Raw genomic sequence first — 23,365 nt, 5'->3', positions numbered from 1 at the left:
GCTTTGCAAACCTAGTGAAGTCTCTAGTCTAGGCAACATGAGTAGATTTGGAGTGGGAGGTTTCAAGCCTAAGCCATGTTCTCCAGTGGCTTTTTCCTAAGAACCTGAAATTGAAGGTTATAGGATGCACATTTAAATTAATAAAGTTTGGGGAGCCTGGGTGGCTCAGTTGGTTAAGCGACTGCCTTCGGCTCAGGTCATGATCCTGGAGTCCCAGGATCGAGTCCCACATCGGGCTCCCTGCTCGGCAGGGAGTCTGCTTCTCCCTCTGACCCTCCTCCCTCTCATGCTCTCTGTCTCTCATTCTCTCTGTCTCAAATAAATAAAAAAAATCTTTAAATTAATAAAGTTTGTACCAATACTCCATTTGGACAGTAATCATTGGATATATACTGTATAACAGTCAAAATGCCAGAGGAGTTCTGAACTCCTAACTCAAGAAAAATATAAAACAAAAAACATTAAAATAATGTAATACTCCACTGGTGCTAAATAACTTATTTTAATAAATTTGTCTTTAATACAAGTACAAAACAACACTCCTACCATTTCAGCTATAGTTAAACCCACACTTCAAAGCTAAATCAATAATTAGTAACATGTTAATTCTGAAAAGTCTTTAACTACAAGAGTATCAAATATAATACAAAACCCAAATGTTTAATGCTTTCTGTTACAATATTGAAAGTAAACTTCTTAGCATCCCAAGGCTATCAAAGGTCCTCGCCCCACCAAAATCTTTTTTTATTTAACAAGTAAAAGTATAGTACCCTGCTGGTGTTTATATTAAAAAATTTTAAAAACAAAAAATTTCTAATTTCACTGTGATTTGAGTACTTCTATGCCATCCCCAAATGCCTTATGTACATACTCTTTGCAGGTAGGTTCATGGTCTTGGTAGAAAAAAATCATGTTAGTCACAGTATTTTAAAACTATAACTAGATTTTTAAGCTAGAAATAAAGCAAGAAAGTTTAACATTATTATCCTTTCTTCTTCTCTCTTTTTTCTCCAATAAGGACAGATTTAACATCATTCTTCATTCAAATGGACTATCGTATGAGGTTTTAGTTTATGCTTCTTCTTGGTTAGCTGGTTAATATCAAAGGCCCAAGGACAATTCTCATTAGAACCGCACATTTCCACATAAGGGTAATTAGTTTTAATTTAAAATAAAATAATATATGTAGATTAAAATATAACACAAACATATGCAAACTAGTAAGAGACATTCAAATAGAAAACTGAAAAGTACCCATTAGAAAGGGAACAACACAAGGGAAAATTTTTAAACTGAAGTGCCGAATCATTAAAGATACTATCATCACTGTATCCAGACCAGCTAAGGTAAGAATGAAGTTAAGGATATATGAAATGCTGACAAGAAGAATTGCTTCTACAGTTAAAATGAATGTGTTTTAAGAGAGAAAAAAATAAGCTCCTAAAATGAAACTTACAAAGCAAAACATGGGCTTAGTAATTTATTAAAAATTATACCCCTAATTTTCTCTGGAGAAAAAGGAACATTATAAACAAGGGCATGAAATAGACTTCAGATCGTGACTCATACCAATACTCTGTTCTTGCTGAAAAATACTATTTAAAAAATTAAATAAAATTTCAAATATTTTCCATTTAATGTGGGTTAAAAAATACAATGTTTATATCTGAAATATAAACTAGTCATTTCTTTTCATTCACAATATAAAGTGGTTTAGGTAAGGTTTACTTTTCCCAGTGCTCAAAGTTAAATAGGAATTGTATTTCATATCTAGGAATTATAATAGTAATGTTAAGTGTAAGTTTAATTTTGCTGAACTAAAGCTCAGATTCAATTAAAAATGTGTACGGAGATATCTAAATAAAACAAAGGCTTTAATTTTTATTATTTTGCAATGATAGTAAGTTTACTCTTTCTAACATTAGGAAAAAATCTAGCCTCCTTTATCAATATAAAACTATGAAAATAATCACAACAGAATCTTTTATATATAACTTAGGAAAACAATTTCACATGATACACTCAAAACACTCAAGAATTACAATCCAGAAAGAGACAATCTCCCTGAAACAGAAAGAAGTTCTTTCTTTTTGTCACCTCCATTCCTTATATGTAATCTTTATTTCACATCATTTACATAGAAATATTTATCACAATCAGACAGGTAGATAAGAAAAAAAATTTCTGCCTTTAGAGCTCATAAAGTAAATTTACTCAGTCTTCTTAGTATGTTTCTTTTTAACAGTATCTGAAGCAACAGCTATAGGTTTTGAGGTCGATGAACCAGTACCATTAAAAGATGATTTTGTTTCACTTTTCTTTTCACATGATGAAAACTGCTGCTGCCAGCCAAACAGCATCCGACTCAATGTATCCTCAAAAGGAGCGAAAGGCACATTAGCAGTCTCTGTAATCATCATGGTTATCTGGAAAAAAAAGTTCAGTTTTGAATTGAAATACAAATGTTTCCTACTTCTCAAAACTGAGAAGAGAAGTAAATTTAAAAAGAAAGAAAGATTAAAAACACATTCTTATTTTTTACTCTTAAAAAAAATTTTTTTATTGAGGTATAATTGACACAGTTTCACATATAAAACATGATTCAATATTTGTATATATTGCAAAGCGATCATCACAATAGGTCACCATATAGTTACAAATCTTTTGTGTGATGAGCACTTTTAAAATTTACTCTTAGCAGCTTTCAAATACGCAATACACTATTATTAACTATAGTCACTATGCTGCACATTACATCCCACGACTTATAACCAGAAGTTTGTACCTTTTGAGTCCCTTTGTCCATTTCATTCCCCCAAACCCCTACCTCTGGCAGCCACCAATCTATTCCTTATATTTAGAAGTTTTGTTTTGTTTGCTCATTTGTTTTTTAGATTTCACATGTAAGTGAAATCATGTAGTATTTGCTTTTCTCTGAGTTATTTCACTTAGCATAACGTCCTCAAGATCCATCCATGTTGTTGCAAATGGCAAGATTTCATTTTTTACTGAATATTCCATTGTATAAATATATATATACACATATACACACATATATTACATCTTCTTCCTCCATTCATCCATCAACCGACACGTTGTTTCTATTATCCTGGCTATTGTAAATAATGCTGGAATGAACATGGGGGTGCATCTATCTTTTTTAATTAGTGTCTTCATTTTCTTCAAATAAATATCCATAGTGGAACTGCTAGATCATATGGTAGTTCTATTAATTTTCTGAGGAACTTCCATACTGTTTTGCATAGTGGTTGCACCAACTTACATTCCCACCAACACTGCACAGGGTTCTATTTTCTCCACATCCTCACCAACACTTGTTACTTCTTGTCTTTTTGATAACAGCCATTCTGACAGGTGTGAGGTGATATCTCTTTGTGGTTTTGATTTGCATTTCCTGATTATCAGTGATGCTGAGCATCTTTTCATGTACCTGTTGGCCATCTGTATGTCTTTGGAAAATTATCTGTTCAGAGCTATCCATTTTTTAATTGGGTTGTTCGGTTTTTTGCTATTCAGTTGTATGAGTCCTTTATGTATTCTGGATATCACCCACTTATCAGATATATGATTTGCTAATATTTTCTCCCATTCAGTAAGTTGCCCTTTCATATTGCTAACAGTTTCCTTTGCTGTGCAGTTTTTTTAGTTTAATGTACTTCCACTTGTTTATTTTTGCTTCTGATGTCCTTTGCTTTAGGTGTCAGATCCAAAAAATAGCCAAGACTGATGTCAAGGAGCTTACCACCTATATTTTCTTCTAGGAGTTTAATGGTTTTGGTTCTTCAATCCATTTTGAGTTAATTTTTGTGTATAGTGTAAGATAGTGGTCCAGTTTCATCCTTTTGCATGTGGTTCTCCAGTTTTCCCTGCACCATTTATTGAAGAAACCATCCTTCCCCCATGGTATATTCTTGGCCCCTCTGTCATAAATTAATTGACTATATACGCATGGGTTTACTTCTGAGCTAAAATGCATTCCTTAATCTTTAGAAGAAGCAAACTCAGCTAGGTTCTAGAAAATCTCTGGTCTCTACAAGTTTATACTTAACCAAACAAAAGAACATAACTCATTAATAATAATAATACAAGTTACCATATTTTTGGGTGCCAAATGAGTAGTATAACCACAAAAATACAGTTAGTATTCAAAGGAAATAGGAAGATAAAATATCATCTATGGTCTATACCAAACAACCAATAACAGCTACCATTACTATGCTCTTAACACGTGGCAGAACTTTGATAAGTGTTCTATATGATCTTATCCTCTTTAAATTTAACCCAACAATTACGCCACTATTACTCTCAGCATAGAGATGTGAACCAAGACTGATAGGTTCAGTAACTTGCCCAAAGTCACAGAACTAATAAGCAATAAAGCAGTTTGGAACACCCAGATTTTGAGCTCAATCACTAAATACACTGCATTCTATCATTACCTAAAGTCAGAGACTTTCAGTAAATTGCAGAATACTACCCTTAGGAGGGAGAGTAGAAAGTCTCTAATTCATCCAATTTTTCCCACATGTATATTTATATACAAAGTACCAAGACATTAAGAGGTGGAATATAAAGTGCTACCAATTCCTTATCTGGCAAACGCACAATGTTTGGAGATAATCAGATTTACTCAAAAAATTAGATTGGTACCAAAATGGATCTGAGGGGAGAATGTTAAAGACTAGAACGGTTCCAAAAAGCCCAAGAATTTCCAAAAGACAATTCCTCTAGCAGATCTAAGATAATGAATCAAATTAGAAATTTTTGGAATCAAAACTCCACAAGAGGCCCCTACCTAATCTATTTGTTTGAGGAAAATGGAATCAAGAATAAAATTCTTACTAACTGCAATGTTGTCTAGGTAGTGAGGAGTTGGGAGACAGAATAGGTGTCCATCAAGAAGAATGCGTAAGTGAAATGCATACTGTGCAACTATTAATAGTAATAGAAAAGTAATATGGAAAAATTCTTAAAAATACTGTTAGGTGAAAATGAGACAAAGAACAAGAGCTATAGTATACTATCGTTTAGATAAATTAAAAATGCATGCACACACATTATGAATGTACAAAATGTCACAGAATTGTATACTATGAAATAGTTGATTGTTTTGTGACTTTGACCTCAATAAGAATAGACAAAATAACAAACTTTTTAAAAAATGCATGCACATGGGCTCCAAGCCAGCCATGACTAAAAAAGATGCCTTATATCAAACCCAGTCTCTCACCAAAATCAATATAAAAAAACAAATATATAAAACAACCATTAAAAAGCACTGGAGAATAACAAATCAGGCTGAACCTAATATGGCTATGATCCCTAAGAGAAAGTTAACTGAGTAAGGTGACCTCCACATTCAACTTGGCTTTTTTCTTTTAATGATATGTGTCAATTCATAGCAAACACAAGTCCCAATGGGCTAAGGAGACAAGGGCTGCAGTGTGAGAAGGCCAAAGCATCTGGGACTTGAGGGCAATACAACTCAAAGAGGAGAGAATCACAAAAAAGTAAGCCCAGAGATCCACACATAACTTGCTCTTGAGAAGTTTACCAACCCAAAACTGTGCAAAAGAGATTTCAAAAACCTAGCAGAGCAACAGTTGGAAGGCTAAAAGCTGATCAGACACTTCAGCAGCCAGCTGAAGGCTGGAGTTCAAGGCCAGCCAAAGTGGAACTGCCTAGGCATATACCTCAGGTTTAAACTGAGACCCAAAAGGGTCACATTCTAAAAGGGCAAACCCAAAACAGAACAGCATGAACAAAACCTAAAAGCAACTATCAACAGGATTAAAATAATCTGCTTGTGCATTACACCTGGCTGCCAGAAAAAAGTTGAATGTAGTCCGTGCCCTGTAAGTCCTTACAGACTGGTCAGAGACAGGCTGGTCAGAGACAGAGTAAATCAGTAATTACAGAACAGTAAAAGAGTAAATGCAGTAATGGAGGTCTGGTCACAAATATTTAAGTATGAGATACAGATTTGGAAGTCATTACCATACAAGTAAAAGGGAAAGGCATGAATATGAATGTGGTCACCTGGAGAGAGAATACAGAGTAAGAAGAGTCTAAATATAATATTAATCTACAAGTTTATGTCATTATTGGGTAAGATCTAAGAACTTCTTTATATTAAATTATTCTTTAGAATAAACAGTTACAATAAGGTGTACTAGCATAATTACCTTGATCATAGCTTGACTTCATAGACTGCCAATAACAAATAAAAGAATTCAGTTAAAAACAATGGTCCACTGTCAGGAAAACAGCAATGTCTTTTTACAAACACTAAAAGAGAAGACCGTCAGGATCTAAAGTATTTCCTGAGTACATGAACTATAGTATTTTTCAAAGTCAAGTGTTTTAATAGAATCTCCACTCCCAGTAGACTCATCACTCAGCTGAGAAGTATTGCTGGCATCAGAAATTACTGCTGAGATAGACTTATGAGGTTCAAGGACAAACTTCTGTGAATTCAGCCTCTTACCAGGTCTTGATTCAGTAAGGTAACACAAATATAATGGTGACAAATGGAATGTCACCTTATTCTTTTACAAATAAAATATAAAACTGTCTCCTTATTTAGCAAACTATTAACAGAAAAAGCATAATACCTAAATTAAATAGCACTTGACTTCAGTCTCTTGCTTAAAAAGGAAAGAAAGAAAAGAAAGTAGAAACCCTAAAGACAATCTGATATTTACAACATATCCTATAATATCCTATAATTCAGGTAAAGAAACTGTTTAAAGCTCCACCACAGTCTTTATGTAATATCTCATGTTATAGCATGTCAAAGATGCCCAGAAAAATGTGACATACAACCTAAGTTCTTTAAGGGCACAAATGGTACTTCATGTACTTTTAGATCCTCTACAGAGCCCAGCAAAGAGAGTACAATGAATAAACATAGTTTCCACCTCACATGAACAACTGAAAGAATCTATATAAGCAAAATTTGCATTATTACTCTCTTTCCACCCAGAACATACTTCCTGTCTTTAAGTCCCCAGATCCAAACAATCCTTTGCAGGGCAACTCATGTGTCTACTCCATTAAGCCCTTTGGACAACCTCCAAAGAAAATCTCCTTGCCTTTGAATGATCTCCCAATGGCAAGTGGCATATTCAACCATGTTTTCTGGTCATCTATGCTTTCTTCATTGGTGATGTCACTTACTCAGGCATCAGTAATTATTAACCTGATGACTGTCAAACTAAAAATTTAAAATTTCCATTTTTATAAATGTCCTTTTCAATAAACTGGGTAAATGAATTGTTCATTTCTGATAGTATAGTCTTAGATAATTAAGTATGGAAGAATTCAATACAGAGAGACCTCTAAAAGAGGCTTTTGACATTTATCAGTGAACAAATACATATTTAAAAGCTACCACAAATACTAGACACACTGCGAGGGATGCAATGATAAATAAAACAAACCTAGTCCCTATCCTCATAAAGTTTAAAAGTAGAGTGTACATGTCTTATATTTCTCTTTCCCATATTTCTCTTCATAACATCTTAAGGACAGAGTCTGGGTCTTATTCAAAGTTTATATGCCCATATGTATCCCTCAAAGGGCCTAATAACACTGTCCCTCATTCATGTTTTCAATAACATAATATCTGAATATACCTCTCAACAGCATTCAGCACAACTCCCCAGTCCATCCTTCCTAAAACCATATCTTGGTTTTCCCCTTGCTTGACTAACAACTTCTTTCCAGTTTCCCATTCTGAATCTTCTTTCTCTAAGTATTAAACAATCTCATAGCTCTGTCCTCACTCTTGTCTCACTCTGTTTCTCTATGTAATATAACTGCCTCAAGTTAATTTATAAATTTAACACTAGCTCAATAAAAAAATACCAACAAGTTTTTTTATGGAGTTAAGACAAATTGCTATTAAAGTTCATATCAATATGAAAAAATAGCTGGAAAAATTGAAGAGAAAAACAAACATGCAAGAATATCCAAAAAAAACACTGAAAATGAAAAATTCCAAGAGTGTCTGATTCTCCATAGCCTTGCAGAGAGAACACAGAGCCAGACTTTTTAAATTTTGCCAGCCAGATAAATGAGAAATGATATCTGAGTGTTATTTTAATTAATATTTCTCAAATGATGAGTGTTGCGCATCTTTTCACATGTTTGAAAGCCATCGTATCTGCTCTGTGTGAATTGTCTGTTGACAGCTTCCTTTTAATTTTTCTATCAGGTTTTTGGCCCAGTATCCCTTAATTTTTAAGAGGTTGTTATGTATTACAAATATACACCTCTGTGATATATGTTGCAAGTACTTCCATCACAGTTTGACAGCTGTATTTTTACTTTGTCCATGGTGCTTTCATCCATGCAACTTTTTAAAAAAAAGTGTTATAGAGTCAAACTTATCAAACTTTTCTTTATAGAAAAAGAATAAAGAAAGCCCAGAGTAAGTCCAAGGAAGGACATAGTATAGGCCTGAAATTAGTGAAATATCAAACAGAAAACAATGACACTAAAGGCAGGGTCTTTCCAACAAATCAATGACATTGATAAACATCTAGCAGGACAGATTTAAAAAGAGAGAGAGAAGATACAAATGACCAGTAGCAGGAACTAAAGTGGAGACATTACTACAAATTCCACAGACATTAAAAGGGTAACAAGGAACTGCCATGAAAAATTTCATGCCAATAAAATAAAAAATTTAAGCAAAATGGCAAATTCCTTGAAAAATACAATTTACCAAAATGAATACAAGTAAAATAGAAAATCTGAAGTCTTATATCAAACACTTAACCAAGAAATAATATCAACCCACATAAATGCTTTCAGAGAATAGAGAATCAAACACTTCTCAACTTATTTAATGAGCCAAGTGTTATGCGGATACAAAAACCAGACAAGGAAACGACAAAGAAAACTGCAAACCAATATCCTTCATGAACACACTGGAAAAAAATCTTTTCAAAATATCAGCAAATTGAATCTAGCAATATACAAAAAGGATACATCATAACCAAATGGGGTTTGTCACAGAAATGAAAGGTTGATACAACATTTTTTAAAATCAATGTAATCTACTATATTAACAGAATACAGGAGGGAAAAAACCATATGATCACCTCAACCTATACAGTACAAAGCATTTAACAAAATTCCAAACCAATTCGTGATAAAAATTCTCACCAAATTAGGAATATAAGGGAATTTCCTCAACCTGATAAAGTATACTGATAAGAACTTACAGCTCACATCATACTTAATATATGATGAATGTTTCCCCACTAAGGTTAGGAACAAGACAAAGATGTCCACTCTCACTCACCATTTCTATTCACCGTTGTACTAGAGGTTCTAGCCAGAACAATAAGGCAATAAAAAGAAATAAACAGCATCCATATTAAAAAAGAAAAAATAAAAAATTATAGACAAGATTGTATATGTAGACAATGCTAAGAAATCTACACAAAATATAACAGAATAAGTAAATTTAGAAGGGTCATAGAAAACAAGAAAAACATGCAAGAATCAACTATATATCTACATACAAGCAATGTAAACTATAGAATTGAAAATTTTTAAATTGCTATTTATAAAGGCATCCAAAAATATGAACTACTTCAGGATAAATTTAAATTTAACAAAATATATGTAAAACAATGAAAACACAAAAATTTAAGAAGACCTAAATAGAGAAATATATCATATTGATAGATTGGCAGGTTCAATATTTTTAAGATATTATTTCTCCCAAATGGATCTATGAACACAACACAATCTCAATCACAATCCTAGAAGCCGTGTTGGGGTTTTTTTGTAGAAAGTGACATCCTAATCTTAACACTTATATGAAAATGTAAAACACCTAAAACATCCAAAGAAATCTTGAGAAAGAATAAATTTGAAGTACTTACACTATTTGATTTCAAGACTCATTATAAAATTATAGTTACATAAAACAATTTGGTATTGGTTAAAGATAGACATATAAATCAATGGAACAGAACATAGTCCAGAAATAGACCCATACATATAAGGGCAACTGATACTCAACAAAGGTGCCAATATAATTCAATGAAGGAAAAGACAGTCTTTTCAACAAATGGTGCTGGAACAAACTCGTGTTCATATGGAAAAAATAAATCTGACCCTTATTTTATGCCAATCATAAAACTTAATTTGAAATGGATCACATACCTAAATATAAAGGCAAAAATTGTAAGAGGAAAATACAGGCGAAAAATCCTCACAACCCTGGGGTATGGAAGGATTACTTACATAGTACACAAAAAGCAGGACCACAAAAGGAAAATTTCATAAATTGAACTTCATCAAAACTAAAAACCTCTCTTCTAACGACAATACTAACGAAACAAAAAAGAAAGCCACCAACTAGGAGAAAAACATTTGCAATTCATATATCTCACAAAGGATTGGTATCCTGAATATACAGAAAACTGTTACAACTCAGTAAGAAGACAAACCATCCAATTTTCAAAAATGGGCAAAGATTGGAACAAACACTGCTTAACAATAATATAAATAGCCAATAAGCACAGGAAAAGATGCTCAAATCTCTAGTTTATCAGAGAAATGCAAAACAAAAAACAAAAAACAAAAACCTACAGTGAGATACCACTACATATACAGAAAATGGCTAAAGACTGACAATAATATTGGCAAGGATGTAGAACAACTGGAACTCTCATACACTGCTGATAGTAATGTTGATGGGTATAACCATTTTGAAAAACAGTGTGCCAGTTTTTTTAAACATTAAACATATGCTTTCCATATGACCCAGTAATTCCACTCCTAGTCATTTATCCAAGAGAAATGAAAATATATGTCCACACGAAGTACATGTGTTCATAGCAACTTTATTCATAATAACCTTATTGGAAAAATAAAAAACTAGAAACAATCCAAAATCTGTCAACAGATAACTGGATAAACAAACTGGGGTGTATAATGCTACTCAGCAATAAAAAAGAATATGCAACAGCATGGGTAAATCTCAAAAACATTACGTTGAACAGGGGCACCTGGGTGGCTCAGTTGGTTAAGCGGCCAACTCTTGATTTTGGCTAGGTCATGATCTCAGGGTCCTGGAATCGAGCCCCACGTTGGGCTCCCCACTCAGCGGGGAGTCTGCTTGTCCCTCTGCCCCTCCCCCCACTTGTGCTTTTGCTCTCTCTCTAAAATAAAATCTTAAAAAAAAAACACATTATGCTGAACAAAAGAAGCCAGACACAAAAGATACATAGTTTACGATTCCATTTATATGAAACTTGAAAAAAGATTACTCTATAGTGACAGAAACAGGGTAAGTGGTACCATGGAGCTATAAACAATAGTTGGGATTTATTGGAGTAGTACACAGGACCTTTCTGAAGTAATGGAAATATTCCATATCTTGATTATGATAATTAAGCACATACATAAATTTGTCAAAACTCATCAAAATGTAATCTTAGAATGAGTATATTTTATTGTATGAAAATTAAATTTAATAAGTTAGGTATTTAAAAATTTTTTAAAGAGCTTGTTCCTAAGTTTTTTGTAAATGTAACAGCCCTTTGAAGTTATCCTTTGTATTTCTGGAAAATGTACCATCAATCAGTCAGATTAACTTTCTGTATAAGATCTTTGAGTCCAATTTTTCAGATCTGAGACTCTTAATAAAAGACCACATAAAATAATAAGAAGAAATCAGAGTACACGAAAGAATAAGTCGGTGGCTTGGGTATTAGAGGGATCTAAAAGAAAAAATGCTACTTTGTTAAAACATTTTTAAAAAGAGATACTGATGAAGTCGGGCTCTGTACCACACACTGGGAGACTGCTTGCTGTAGGTTATACCTAGAAAAGGAATTAACAGGTCACAAGATATGTGACTCTTCAACTTTGTCAAATATTGCCAAACTGCTTTCCCAAGCTATTTCTATTTATACTCTCTCCAAATCCCTTTAAATAGTTTGTATGCTTTGTCTTCAATTCCTCTTATTTACCTCAGTCTATTATAATCATTTTTCTATTCTCTACCAGTCCACTGAAACTGCTTTTACTAAGGTCACCAAATACCTCTTCATTTCAAAGTCCAACAGCCTCTTTTCAGTTTTAATCACTCTAAACCACTCGTCTCCCTGTATTTTATTTCACAATAACACTATTTCACCATAACTCCTTATACCAAGGAGCCAAAAGATAATCCATGCTTCTCAAACTTTTCTCAAATAATCTCTGATGAAAGAAAGGGAACTTGGCAGAGCTCAAAACAAAGGCATGCCAAATATAAAATGTCATATTTTATCTTATCTTAAAAAAATGTGAATTTTGAATTCTATCCCATAATATATCCCTGTTTAACTTAAAAATGTTTATAATAATTAACAATGAGATCAACCAATAGTACATAATACATCACACTTATAATGTGACTTTGTACAGCTAGAGCCAAAAAAGAGCCATACACCCCTTAGGGTATGTGTAACTCTAGGTTAAGAAACATAAATGACTTGCTCAAAATCGTGAAGCCTGGATTTCACATTCTCACTCCAAAGCCCGTGTGCTTTTCTTTATACCAACAGTCTTAGTCGGCACCTATTTCTTTCCTCTGAGACTTGGATTTTAACCATCATAAATGACTTGTGAGAGCTGGAAAAGTAGTGAGTCCTCCTTGAATGAAACTAGGATTCTACAAGGGCTGAACATCACTGAATGTTCAGTTGCTTGGGCTATGGAAGAAAGGAAGAAAGGAAAGGAAGATAAGAGGGAGGAAAAGAGACAAGAAGAGAAGGAGGGAGAAGTTTAACACACTTCTCTCAGGAAGAAACAAAATTAATAGATCAGACATAGAAAAATTAGTAACTATATATTTGAAACATAATGAGCAAGCATATGTATAGATATATGCAGACTCCTTATGCCTCCAAAATAAAGAATATACTTACTTTTCATATATACAAGTAATTATAAAATCTAATCAATACTTGTATAGAAATGAAGTCTCAACAAACACCAGAGAATAACAGACCACATATACTGTCTATAATGCAGTTAAAGAAAAGTTTTTAAAAGTTTAAAAGATTTTTTTAATGTCTGAAATTATAAAACATACTCTTAAACATTTTTTATCAAAGAAATTTTAAGTTAAAAGGAATTTAAACTGGGGTGCCTGAGTGATGCAGTCAGTTAAGCGTCTGACTCTCGGTTTTGGTTCAGGTCATGATCTCAGGATCCTGGAAGTGAGCCCTGCATCCAGCTCCCCACTCAGCGAGGAGTCTGCTGAAGTTTCTCTCTCCCTCTCCCTCTGCCCCTCCCTGCACTCGCTTGCATGCTCTTTCTCTCTCTAAAATGAATGGCTAAATCTTAAAAAAAAGAAAAAAAAAAGAGGAATTTAAACTGAATGACAGTAAAAGCATATACATGAAAACATGTGACCTGAGACACAACAATGTAAAACAGTATGATTGAGAAAAACAACAAAACCAAAAGTTGGTCCTCTGAAAAGATTGATAATACACAAAAACCTCTGACAAGACTGATCAAGTAAGATCCTTGACTATAGAATAACTAGTTCTAGACTCCAGGCATAAAAACCATAAACTTGACCAAAAAAAGAAGTAACTACTTTTGGGCACTGACAACAGAGAGTGTAAGACTGATCATAAGAAGAGAGTAACTGATAAAGTGATTCACACATGTACCCTCACTTCTGTCTCAGGACAATTTCTCAAACAGAAAGCTAGAACTTGAAATTGAGGTGCCAGAGACTGAGGTCAGTGAAGCTAAATGGACTTGAATCTGCAGGGCAGGGTATCAAATAGGAGGAAACTGAGTAGGCACAGGGAGCAGGGGAGGAGACTCCAGATATCTATATGAGATGGTGCCACAAGTCCTTGGCTTAGGGCTAGCCTGCACATGTCAAGAGAGAGACCTCCTGTGGCTTACCACAGAGTGGCTGCTAGTGGGTTGAGATATCAAAAGAGATACTACAGATTGAGCAATGGTAGAGGCATTTACTTTCTGTTTCTCTTACAGAACTCAATTTTTATACTTGTATTATAGCTTTCTATGTACTTGTTTTACTTTTGGGCAGTTATTCTCTTTGAAAAGACAAATCATATTTATTAGCATCTCTGTATACGCCAAAACACTAGATTATTATCCAAAACAAAGAGACAATGCACATTTCCTGACTATATACATAATACAGGAAAATAGCAAAGTAAAGAAAAATAAATAAAATAATTACTGCCAAATTTTTCCCTATATATTCTGTCAATATAAAAAAATCCGTTTTTCATATCTAAGAAATGAAAAACTATAGTAGCTACTCAGAAACAAATGACAAGCCATTTAAAAATTAATATAAATCTAAATGGAATTTAGGCAAAAAATATGGGTTAAAATGCACATTCTATTTGGAAGTTGGTGGAAAATAAGGAAAATGCTGGGAAATATTATGAGACAAGTTCAATACTCTATGTTATTATGCAATATGGTGTTTAAGTTTAGGTATTATAATAAAGAACTATATGTCCAGCAAATACTGTAAGAAAAACTCTTTTTTATTAATTAGGTCTTCAACAAAAACTGATCCTTGTAATTAAAAAATTCAAGATACTGGTCCTACTTATTCTTACTAATAAACCCACAACACACATTCATTTTTTTTAAAGATTAAAGTTAGAAAATCTCAGAAATTATACATCTCCCAACACTCCTTCATGATGAAAACACTCAACAAACTAGAAGGGATCTAACTAACTTCCTCAATCTGATAAAGGGCATCAATGAAAGCGCCACAGTTAATATCATACTTAATAGTGAAAGACTAAATGACTTCTCCCTAAGATCCAGGAAAAAAACAAGGATGTTTGTTCTATTTCTATTTAACACTGTATTAGATTGTTTAGCCAGGGCAATTGCACAAGAAAATTAGATAGAAAACATGTAGATTGGAAAGAAAGAAGTAGGGGCACCTGGGTGGCTCAGTTGGTTAGGTGGCCAACTCTTGATTTTGGCTCGGGTCATGAACTCAAGGTTCTGGGATCAAGCCCTGCGTCGGGCTCTGTGTTCAGCAGGGAGCCTGCTTGAGGATTCTCTCTCTCCCTCTCCTCTTCCCTCTGCCTCTCTCTCTCAAATAAATAAGTCTTAAAAAAAAAAAAAGTAAAACCATCTCTATTTGAGGTTGACATGATTTTTTTTTTTTTGAAGATTTTATTTATTTATTTGAGAGAGAGAATGAGAGGGGGGAGGGTCAGAGAGAGAGGCAGACTCCCTGCTGAGCAGGGAGCCCGACATGGGACTCGATCCCGGGACTCCAGGATCATGACCTGAGCCGAAGGCAGTCGCTTAACCAACTGAGCCACCCAGGCGCCCGAGGTTGACGTGATTTTAAATACATAAAATCCTAAGGAATCCACACCAAAAAAATCCACGACAACCTATTAGAGCTAACAAGTTTATTAGCAAGGTTACAGGATACAAGATCAAAAATCAATTTTATTTCTACACATTTACAATGTATACAACCTGGAAATAAAACAAAAAAGCAATTACATTTACTACTTCATCAAATAGAAATAGGAAGAAATTTAACAAAAGGAGTATACAACTCGTACACTGAAAACATCATGAAAAAATATTTTAAAAGACCTAATAAATGGAAAGACATCTGTCTTGACAGAGTGATAGCCTTAAAAGTGTTAGGGTGATAATACTCCCAAACCTATTTGCAGATTCAATACAATCTCTAAGAAAATATGAGCTGGCCTCATTTGCAGAAATTGTGAAGTTAAACCTAAAATTTATATGGAAATGCAAGTGACCCAGAATGGTCAAAACAATCCTTAGAAAGGACAAATTCAGAGGATTCGCACTTCTCAATTTCAAAACTAACTACAAAGCTGAAATAATTAAGACAGTGTGGTACTAGCAGAATGATAATATCCTCACATTTACAGTTGATTTTCAGCAAGGTTGCCAAGACAATTCAATGAGGGAAAGAATAGTCTTTTCAACACATAATACTAATGACTAGATATCCACAGAATCTACAAGAATGTAAAAATACATATCCACACAGAATGTAAAAGAATGAAGTTGAACTGAATCCTCCCTCATACCATACCCAAAAATTAACTCAAAATAGATCATAGAGCTAAATATTAGAGCTAAAACTATAAAACTAGTACAAGAAAACATAGAGGTAATCTAATTTTAACCTTAGATTTAGCAATAGTTTCTTAGATATGACACCAAAAGCATATACAACAAAAGAGAAAATAGGTAAATTGGACTTCATCAAAATTTTAGAAATCAGTGCTTCTAAAAACATTACCAAGAAAGTGAAAGACAATCCACAGAATGGGAAAAAATATCTGCAAATCAGATATATGAGGAATTCTTACAACTCAACATTAAAGAGACAAATGAAACAATTAAAAATGGGCAAGTGATCTAAAGAGACATTTTTTCCAAAGAAGATCTACAAACAAGCACATGAAAAGCTGCTAAACATCATCAGTCATCAGGGAAATCTAAATAAAAATCACAATAAGATGCCACTTCACACCCACTAGGATGGCTCTAATAAAAAAGACAAGCAGTGATGATGGTATGAGAAATGAGAATTTTCATACACTGTTGGTGGGAATGTAAAATGATGAAACCACCATGGAGAACAGTCTATTAGTTCCCCAAAGGCTAAACACAGAATTACTATATTATCTAGTCCATTTCTATATGACATACCCCAAAGAAATGAAATACATATCCACACCAAAAAAGTACAATAATGCTCATAGTTCATTATTCCTACTAACCAAAAAATAAAACCCAAATATCCATCAAATGATGGATAAACAAAATGTGGTATATCCATATGATGGACTATTATTTGGCAATAAAAAAGGAATAATATACTGATACATACTACAATATGGATGAACCTCAAAAACATTACACTAAATAAAGAAACTAGTCACAAGGCCACATATTTATGATACCAATTACATGAAATGTTAGAATAGGCAAATTTATAGAGACAAAAACACTAGAGAATAGAACAGTGGTTGCCTACAGTTGGAGGGCCTGAGGAAAAATGTGAAGACTGCTAATGGGCATGATAATTTTTTCTGGAGTACTGAAAATGTTTTAATATTGATTATGGTGACAGCCACACAATTCTGTGACTACACAAAAACAAAACAAAACACTGAAATGTACACTTAAATGGATGAATTGTATGGTATGTAACATATATCTCAATAAGCTGTTACAAAAAAATATATACAGCTCAAAACGTGAGGACTGGAAGGTAAGGACACATATGAAGAGACTGCCTCAGATACCTGAAGTACTTGAATTACAGCCACAGATCAGCTCCACTGCAGAGACTACTGAAACAAAAGTAAATGATCCCTATAGCAACTTGGCTCTTTCTAAGATATAAATTTATATAATATATATGGTTTTCCTTTTAAGAATTTCATAGGTAAGTTTTTTTTTTTTTAAAGATTTTATTTATTTATTTGACAGAGACAGACACAGTGAGAGAGGGAACACAAGCAGTGGGAGTGAGAGAGGGAGAAGCAGGCTTCCTGCGGAGCATGGAGCCCGATATGGGGCTTGATCTCAGGACCCCGGGATCATGACCCCAGCTGAAGGCAGATGCTTAACGACTGAGCCACCCAGGCGCCCCCATAGGTAAGTTTTTAACCAAAAATACCTAGGCTAAGACAGAATTAGCTATACAATTCCTCTACACTTAAATAATAATCTTATTTTAAAACCAACTGTCTACTTTTGAATAGGGAACAATATCTAATAATGGTTAATAACAACAATAATCAGGGCACCTGGGTGGCTCAGTTGGTTAAGTGACTGCCTTCGGCTCAGGCCATGATCCTGGAGTCCCGGGATCGAGTCCCGCATCAGGCTCCCTGCTCAGCAGGGAGTCTGCTTCTCCCTCTGACCCTCTTCCCTCTCGTGCTCTCTCTCATTCTCTCTCTCTCAAATAAATAAATAAAATCTTTAAAAAAAAAAAAAAGAATAACAATAATCAGAATTAGCCTCGTGGTCCAAATAAAATTCGTAAGATGTGTCACAGTGATAGAAGGATATGCACCATCCCCAAATCCTTCCAACAATCACACAATGAAGACGAGGAAATCAGGATTCAGAGACATTAAGTGACTTGCCTACTCAGGAATTAAATAGCAAAGCTAGGATTTGCACTTAAGACTGCCTGTCGACAAAACCTGTGATCTTACACCACACTATCTCCTATCTTCAAGATACAATAAAGCTTCCAACGAGGCAATTATAATACAAGAGACTAAGCACAAGTATGACCTACTAGAAAAATTTTGTAATGTTAAAGCTTAAAGGAACCTCAGAGAACACCTACCACAAGTACCTAATTTTACAAATGAGACAACGCTGTCTGCAGTCTCTGATCAGCTATAGCTATTTCCACTACTCTCTGGCATCCGATATACTATTAGACTATCTGTAAATCTTTCCTGATAGCCTCGAAATAAGTCAAATGAGGAATCAAACAAGAGCTCTGTTTCAGAAAGTCATGGATGTGCTGAATAAACAATCCCAAAATTTACTTTTTTAGACTGTAATAATAAAAAATAAATGTTCCTGTTACCTGCCAAGTATGCAGAATTCTGATCATACAGAATTTATAATACTGATTTACAGCTACTTTGAATTCTTACCTTTGTGGCCACAAGAAACATGGTATAAAGGAACATAAGGTTATGCCTTGATACTGCCAGATGCTTCATGTGCTGGAAAGTGAAGATAACTGACCCCAGTAGGGTTACCTTGGCAGGGCTGAAAATAAAACACATTTTAAGTCAGTAAGTAATAAACATGATCCATCTCTAATTTCTCAAAGAATACTCTGGAAAATATTAATTTAATGAGTTATTAATAGACAAAAATAAGTTAATGTAAACATACTTACAAAGTTTTAGAAGTGCTAAGTTATATAAAGTGTAATTTCACTCTGATAAAATACCAGAGATCTTAGAATGTTCATACATATATTGTGACTCTCTGATAAAGTTCATTTCTATATACAGTATTTCTGAAATACATCTGACCATATAATACTTTTTCACAAAGATTTGAAAGTCCCATGTTCCACAGTATGACTTGGAAAAAGATTAGTCATTATAGGACAAAACAAGCTCCTTCAGTCAGGTGGGAAAAGGAAAAGAAAGCCCTGATTTATAGTATTTTCCCATTTCCATGGTGTAAATACTCCCATCACAGTAAATTTCAGGGTGCTATGAAGAACAGAGAAGAGACAGATGCGCACAATCAGCTCCCATGTAACAGTAGGAGCCGGATCCAACACATTACTTTGCTAAGCCCAACACAGAATATTAGTGTTTGCTAGTATCTTAACAAATTAAGTCTGAAATTTTAACATCTACAGTAAGATGGTAATCTACAAAAAGCATTACTTTCATATTATATATTTGCCACATATTTAAAGTATATCTTAGTAACAGATCATTATCTAGCTTTGTGCTTACAACTGCAGAAAGATAAATGATAAACTCTTAGAATGCCACACTGCAAAATATGACAAATTTCATTTCATGAAAAATTACCTATTTATTTATTATAAGCTGAGGACTGAGTTCAAAACAGGATTAGGTTTGGGCACCAGGGGTTTAGACCTTGCATAACAGCTGACTGGGTAGCACTCATGTTTTGGAACAATGGTCTCTAAAACTTTTTAACTGTGAATCTTTATTGGTACCCAAAAAGGAAAAAGTGTTTTAAGACACTAATATGTGTTTATCAATTAATTTATAAGTTACATATACATACAACTGTATTATAAAATGTACACCAAATTGACATTTTTAAAGGATGAGATCAAAAGAAAAAGGAATTAGGTTTATCTTTTTTTTTTCCTTAAGATTTTATTTATTTATTTGACAGAGAGAGAGACAGCGAGAGAGGGAACACAAGCTGGGGGAGTGGGAGAGGGAGAAGCAGGCTTCCCGCCAAGTAGGGAGCCCAACACAGGACCCGATCCCAGGACCCCGGGATCATGACCTGAGCCGAAGGCAGTCGCTTAACCAACTGAGCCACACAGGCGCCCCAGGAATTAGGTTTATCTTAACCTCATTTTGCTATTCTTGGTTTCTAACAGTTTGGGTTCTGTACCACAGTACCTCATTATGGATTCTTCTTAGCATATGCTCTGAGGGATTGCATTCCCTTCGAGCATAAATTCAGAGGCACTGAATCTGAAAAGCAAGGATTCTGCAGACAATAAAATGGGACAGGGAATTGAAGGGCTGAGATTTAGTCAATGAGACTGGTTTGGAAGATCAGGATGCATTTAGAAAATATTCTTACATTAGTTTCCTATGAAATTAGAAAATGAGCTTATCTGCATCCAAAATACAATAGTAGAATAGGTATATGGTAATAGAGACACTTCATTCCAAAAGGGAGAAAACAAAAGGAAAAGAAGAAAGAGGTCACTGGTCCTATGCGATTTCTAAATCCAGCAGGGCAAATTCCATTAGGTTTCAAGGTTTCAAGGCTTGGGAATAATCCTCTGTGACATTAGGCTCCATCCTCTGAGTCCACAGCTCCAGCTTCTGCACTCATGGCTCTGGCCTTTGCACCTGGACTCCAACCTGTGGGCCTGGCCTCAGACCTCTAGGCCCATGGCTTCAGACCAAAATCCATTTTTCCTTTTCTTTGAAGGGTAACACATGTTTGCAGCTGAGCAGTTTTATCAGCCTGTTTCCTGCCTATAGATTTCTGGGAGTCTGACAGCCTCCTTTTATTTCACCTTCTCTCTGTCCCTTTTAGTGCAAGCTGGCAGTGTTTCTACTGATAGAACATTTTCAAAAACCTTGTGGGTCTCCAGCATATGACACAGGGATCCATGACATTAGTTAAGATGGTCCTCCACATATCTTTTCTGGATAATCTCATGTCTATTCCTGGCTTGTGCTGTGATGGCTGAATGGATCCATGAGTCACACACCTTATTTCTTTAACACTAGCAAAAGTTTTCCAGCCGCACCCTTTACCTTTAATCCTTACCTTTAGAGTAAGACTTAGAAAGTCTCCACAACAGAGTTTCCTAAAAATGTATCTCCTAATTTAATCATCTTTTGCAATCTGGATAGGCTGAGAATTTTCCAAATCATCATCTTGGTTTCTTTGTCCAGCAGTTATTCCCTCAATTCAACTTTTCCTCTCTCACTTTACTAAAAGCAGCAAGGAGAAACAAGTCCAGACCTTTAACACTGCTTTAAAATCTCCTCAGCTAATACCCAAGTTCACTGCTCACAAATTATGCTTTCCATGTAACTGTAGCACACAACTCAAGTTTTCTCCCACTATATAACTATATCACATCTCCAATTGCCAGTATCATGCTCCTCATTTTCTTCTGAGACCTCACCGGCACCTCTAACATTCATAGTTCTACCAACATTGTGTTTATGACAATATATGTATTTTCTAAGACCATATAGGCTTTCTCTACTATGCAAAAGTATTTGGTAATAAATAAATGAAAATTTCTGTATATACACACATACACAAAATATCATAATGAACCAGTGATCAATCTCATCTGACCAATTGATAATTCTTTCATTCATTTAATATTTATTGAGTGTCTACTACTTGGTAGATTTGTTCAAGGATACAAGCAAAAGAGAGAATAGTAAGAAATGAAGTCAAAGCAAATAGGGTGTGGAAGTAAGGCAGATCTTGGAGGGTTTACAGACCATCTGGGAGTCATTCCAAGGTTTTGAACAAAGGAGAAACAATTTGATTTGGTTATAACAGCCCAAGAAATGTTTTATGAAAGACATTTCAAGGCATATGCTCAAAATGAGAAAAATTTCCCTTGAATCTCATTAATGCCTTATTTATAACTTATCAATCAAAACCTAGTTTGTTCTATTCCTAAACTACCTCATTCACACTTTAAGGGGTACTTTCCAAGTTAAATATCCTAGAATTTGTTGCTTCACACAAACATACACTTCATCATATAGACTGCTTCTCAACTTCATTTTTAATCTATTCTAATGAGCTTATTTTCACATGGAGTCTTTCCTCAGCTTGCTTACTATGGCCACTATTCCTTAAGTCTTTTCCTTCTTGAACTGTGGAAATAGTAACTACATCTCTCTATTTCATTCTCAGGAGCATCAGGGATACATCTGTGAACTTATTTAAGAATGAGTAAGTGTCTTTAGATAACATTTAATGATCAGATTCTCTTAAATGGATGCAAAAGGTAGTCTGCACCCTACAATCATAGAGTGGTTTATTTCCTCTAATCTTCTCTTATTTTTATGTGTAATTAAGCTCAACTCTCATTTTTAAAGCAACAAGGCATTATAACGGACTGATTTGTTCCCATAAGCTTAACATTTTACTACTATGTGAATTTGAAATCTGAGTAATGTTGTAGTCATTAATGAAAATGCCAAGAACCTGCAACTGATTCACTTACATCCAGGGAAGTGTGTTCCTATGTAGTTTTCTCTCCATAAATAAACACTCTTCCCACAATTCTTTAACAATCCAGGAGCTTTGGTTTGGTTTATTTTCTAAGGGGAGGAACCCACAGAGAAAAGAATCATATATTAAAAACTACATTTGAGAGAACAGACTTTTTGAAAGAGTAACTCTCCTGATTCTTGTCCCACTATCATGACTATTTTTTCAGCTCCATTGCATCCATATTTAGAAATCTGGTAAGATCTAAGAATAAAAAGCTGGTCTCAGTATAGTTTACACCAACTCACTAGGACATCTTCAGCCATTCATCAGCTTCTGGTTTCCAACCTCCTTTTACCAACTGCTCAAAATTCGTGATAACAGTACCACCTGCCCCTAAAATAAAATGAAACAAGAATATTTAGCCAAATTTTATGGAGAAAATATTTGAAACAACCCAAGAAGATCCCCAAAATATAACTTTGAGGAGGAAGAAAAAAAGTTTTCTTGTACATTTATGGTACTGAGACAATTGTAATTCCTCCCTTTTCATCAGTGTTGCCAACTGTCTATGGTACCATAATTAAGGTTAAGGAGCCTCAAGCACAGAGATGTTCCTAAAGGCTTATTTCAGGCCTGAAAAATAAAAATTTCTGTTTTATCATTTCATTCCCTGATACTAGTTTTAGATGCAGTACAATACAACAAGAGATTAGAGAAATTTGTTCAATTTCTACATACAAAAAAATTCAACAATAAAGGTAAGTGATATAGAGTAAAGATGAACCCATAATCAATCATATTTACTACTTCTAGTTATCTAGGGTGAAAA

The 23,365-nt window shown here is 34.3% G+C and overlaps 1 protein-coding gene across 2 annotated transcripts in view; it reads right to left on the bottom strand.

Annotated features, from left to right (window-relative positions):
* TMEM38B (transmembrane protein 38B) overlaps positions 1 to 23,365 on the bottom strand; it is a 91,884-nt gene that overhangs the window by 35,755 nt on the left and 32,764 nt on the right. Inside the window, exons 4-6 of one of the 2 annotated variants that reach the window (XM_045882843.3) lie at positions 22,842 to 22,929; positions 18,747 to 18,864; positions 487 to 2,426 (exon numbers count right to left, since the gene is read on the bottom strand). In XM_045882843.3, coding sequence (XP_045738799.1) covers positions 2,211 to 2,426; positions 18,747 to 18,864; positions 22,842 to 22,929 — 422 coding nt within the window. In that variant the 3' untranslated portion in view covers positions 487 to 2,210. Of the gene's footprint in view, positions 1 to 486; positions 2,427 to 18,746; positions 18,865 to 22,841; positions 22,930 to 23,365 lie in introns of those variants that run through there. The other variant, XM_054509329.2, reaches the window with a different exon arrangement.

The sequence above is a fragment of the Mirounga angustirostris genome, unplaced genomic scaffold (genome assembly GCF_029215605.1).
Source record: "Mirounga angustirostris isolate CCGP_5_RB_7025 unplaced genomic scaffold, mMirAng1.0.hap1 SCAF_15, whole genome shotgun sequence".
Classification (NCBI taxonomy): Eukaryota; Metazoa; Chordata; class Mammalia; order Carnivora; family Phocidae; genus Mirounga; species Mirounga angustirostris.
Note: the sequence above shows the minus strand (reverse complement) of the source record. Positions and strands in the feature narration are given on the sequence as shown.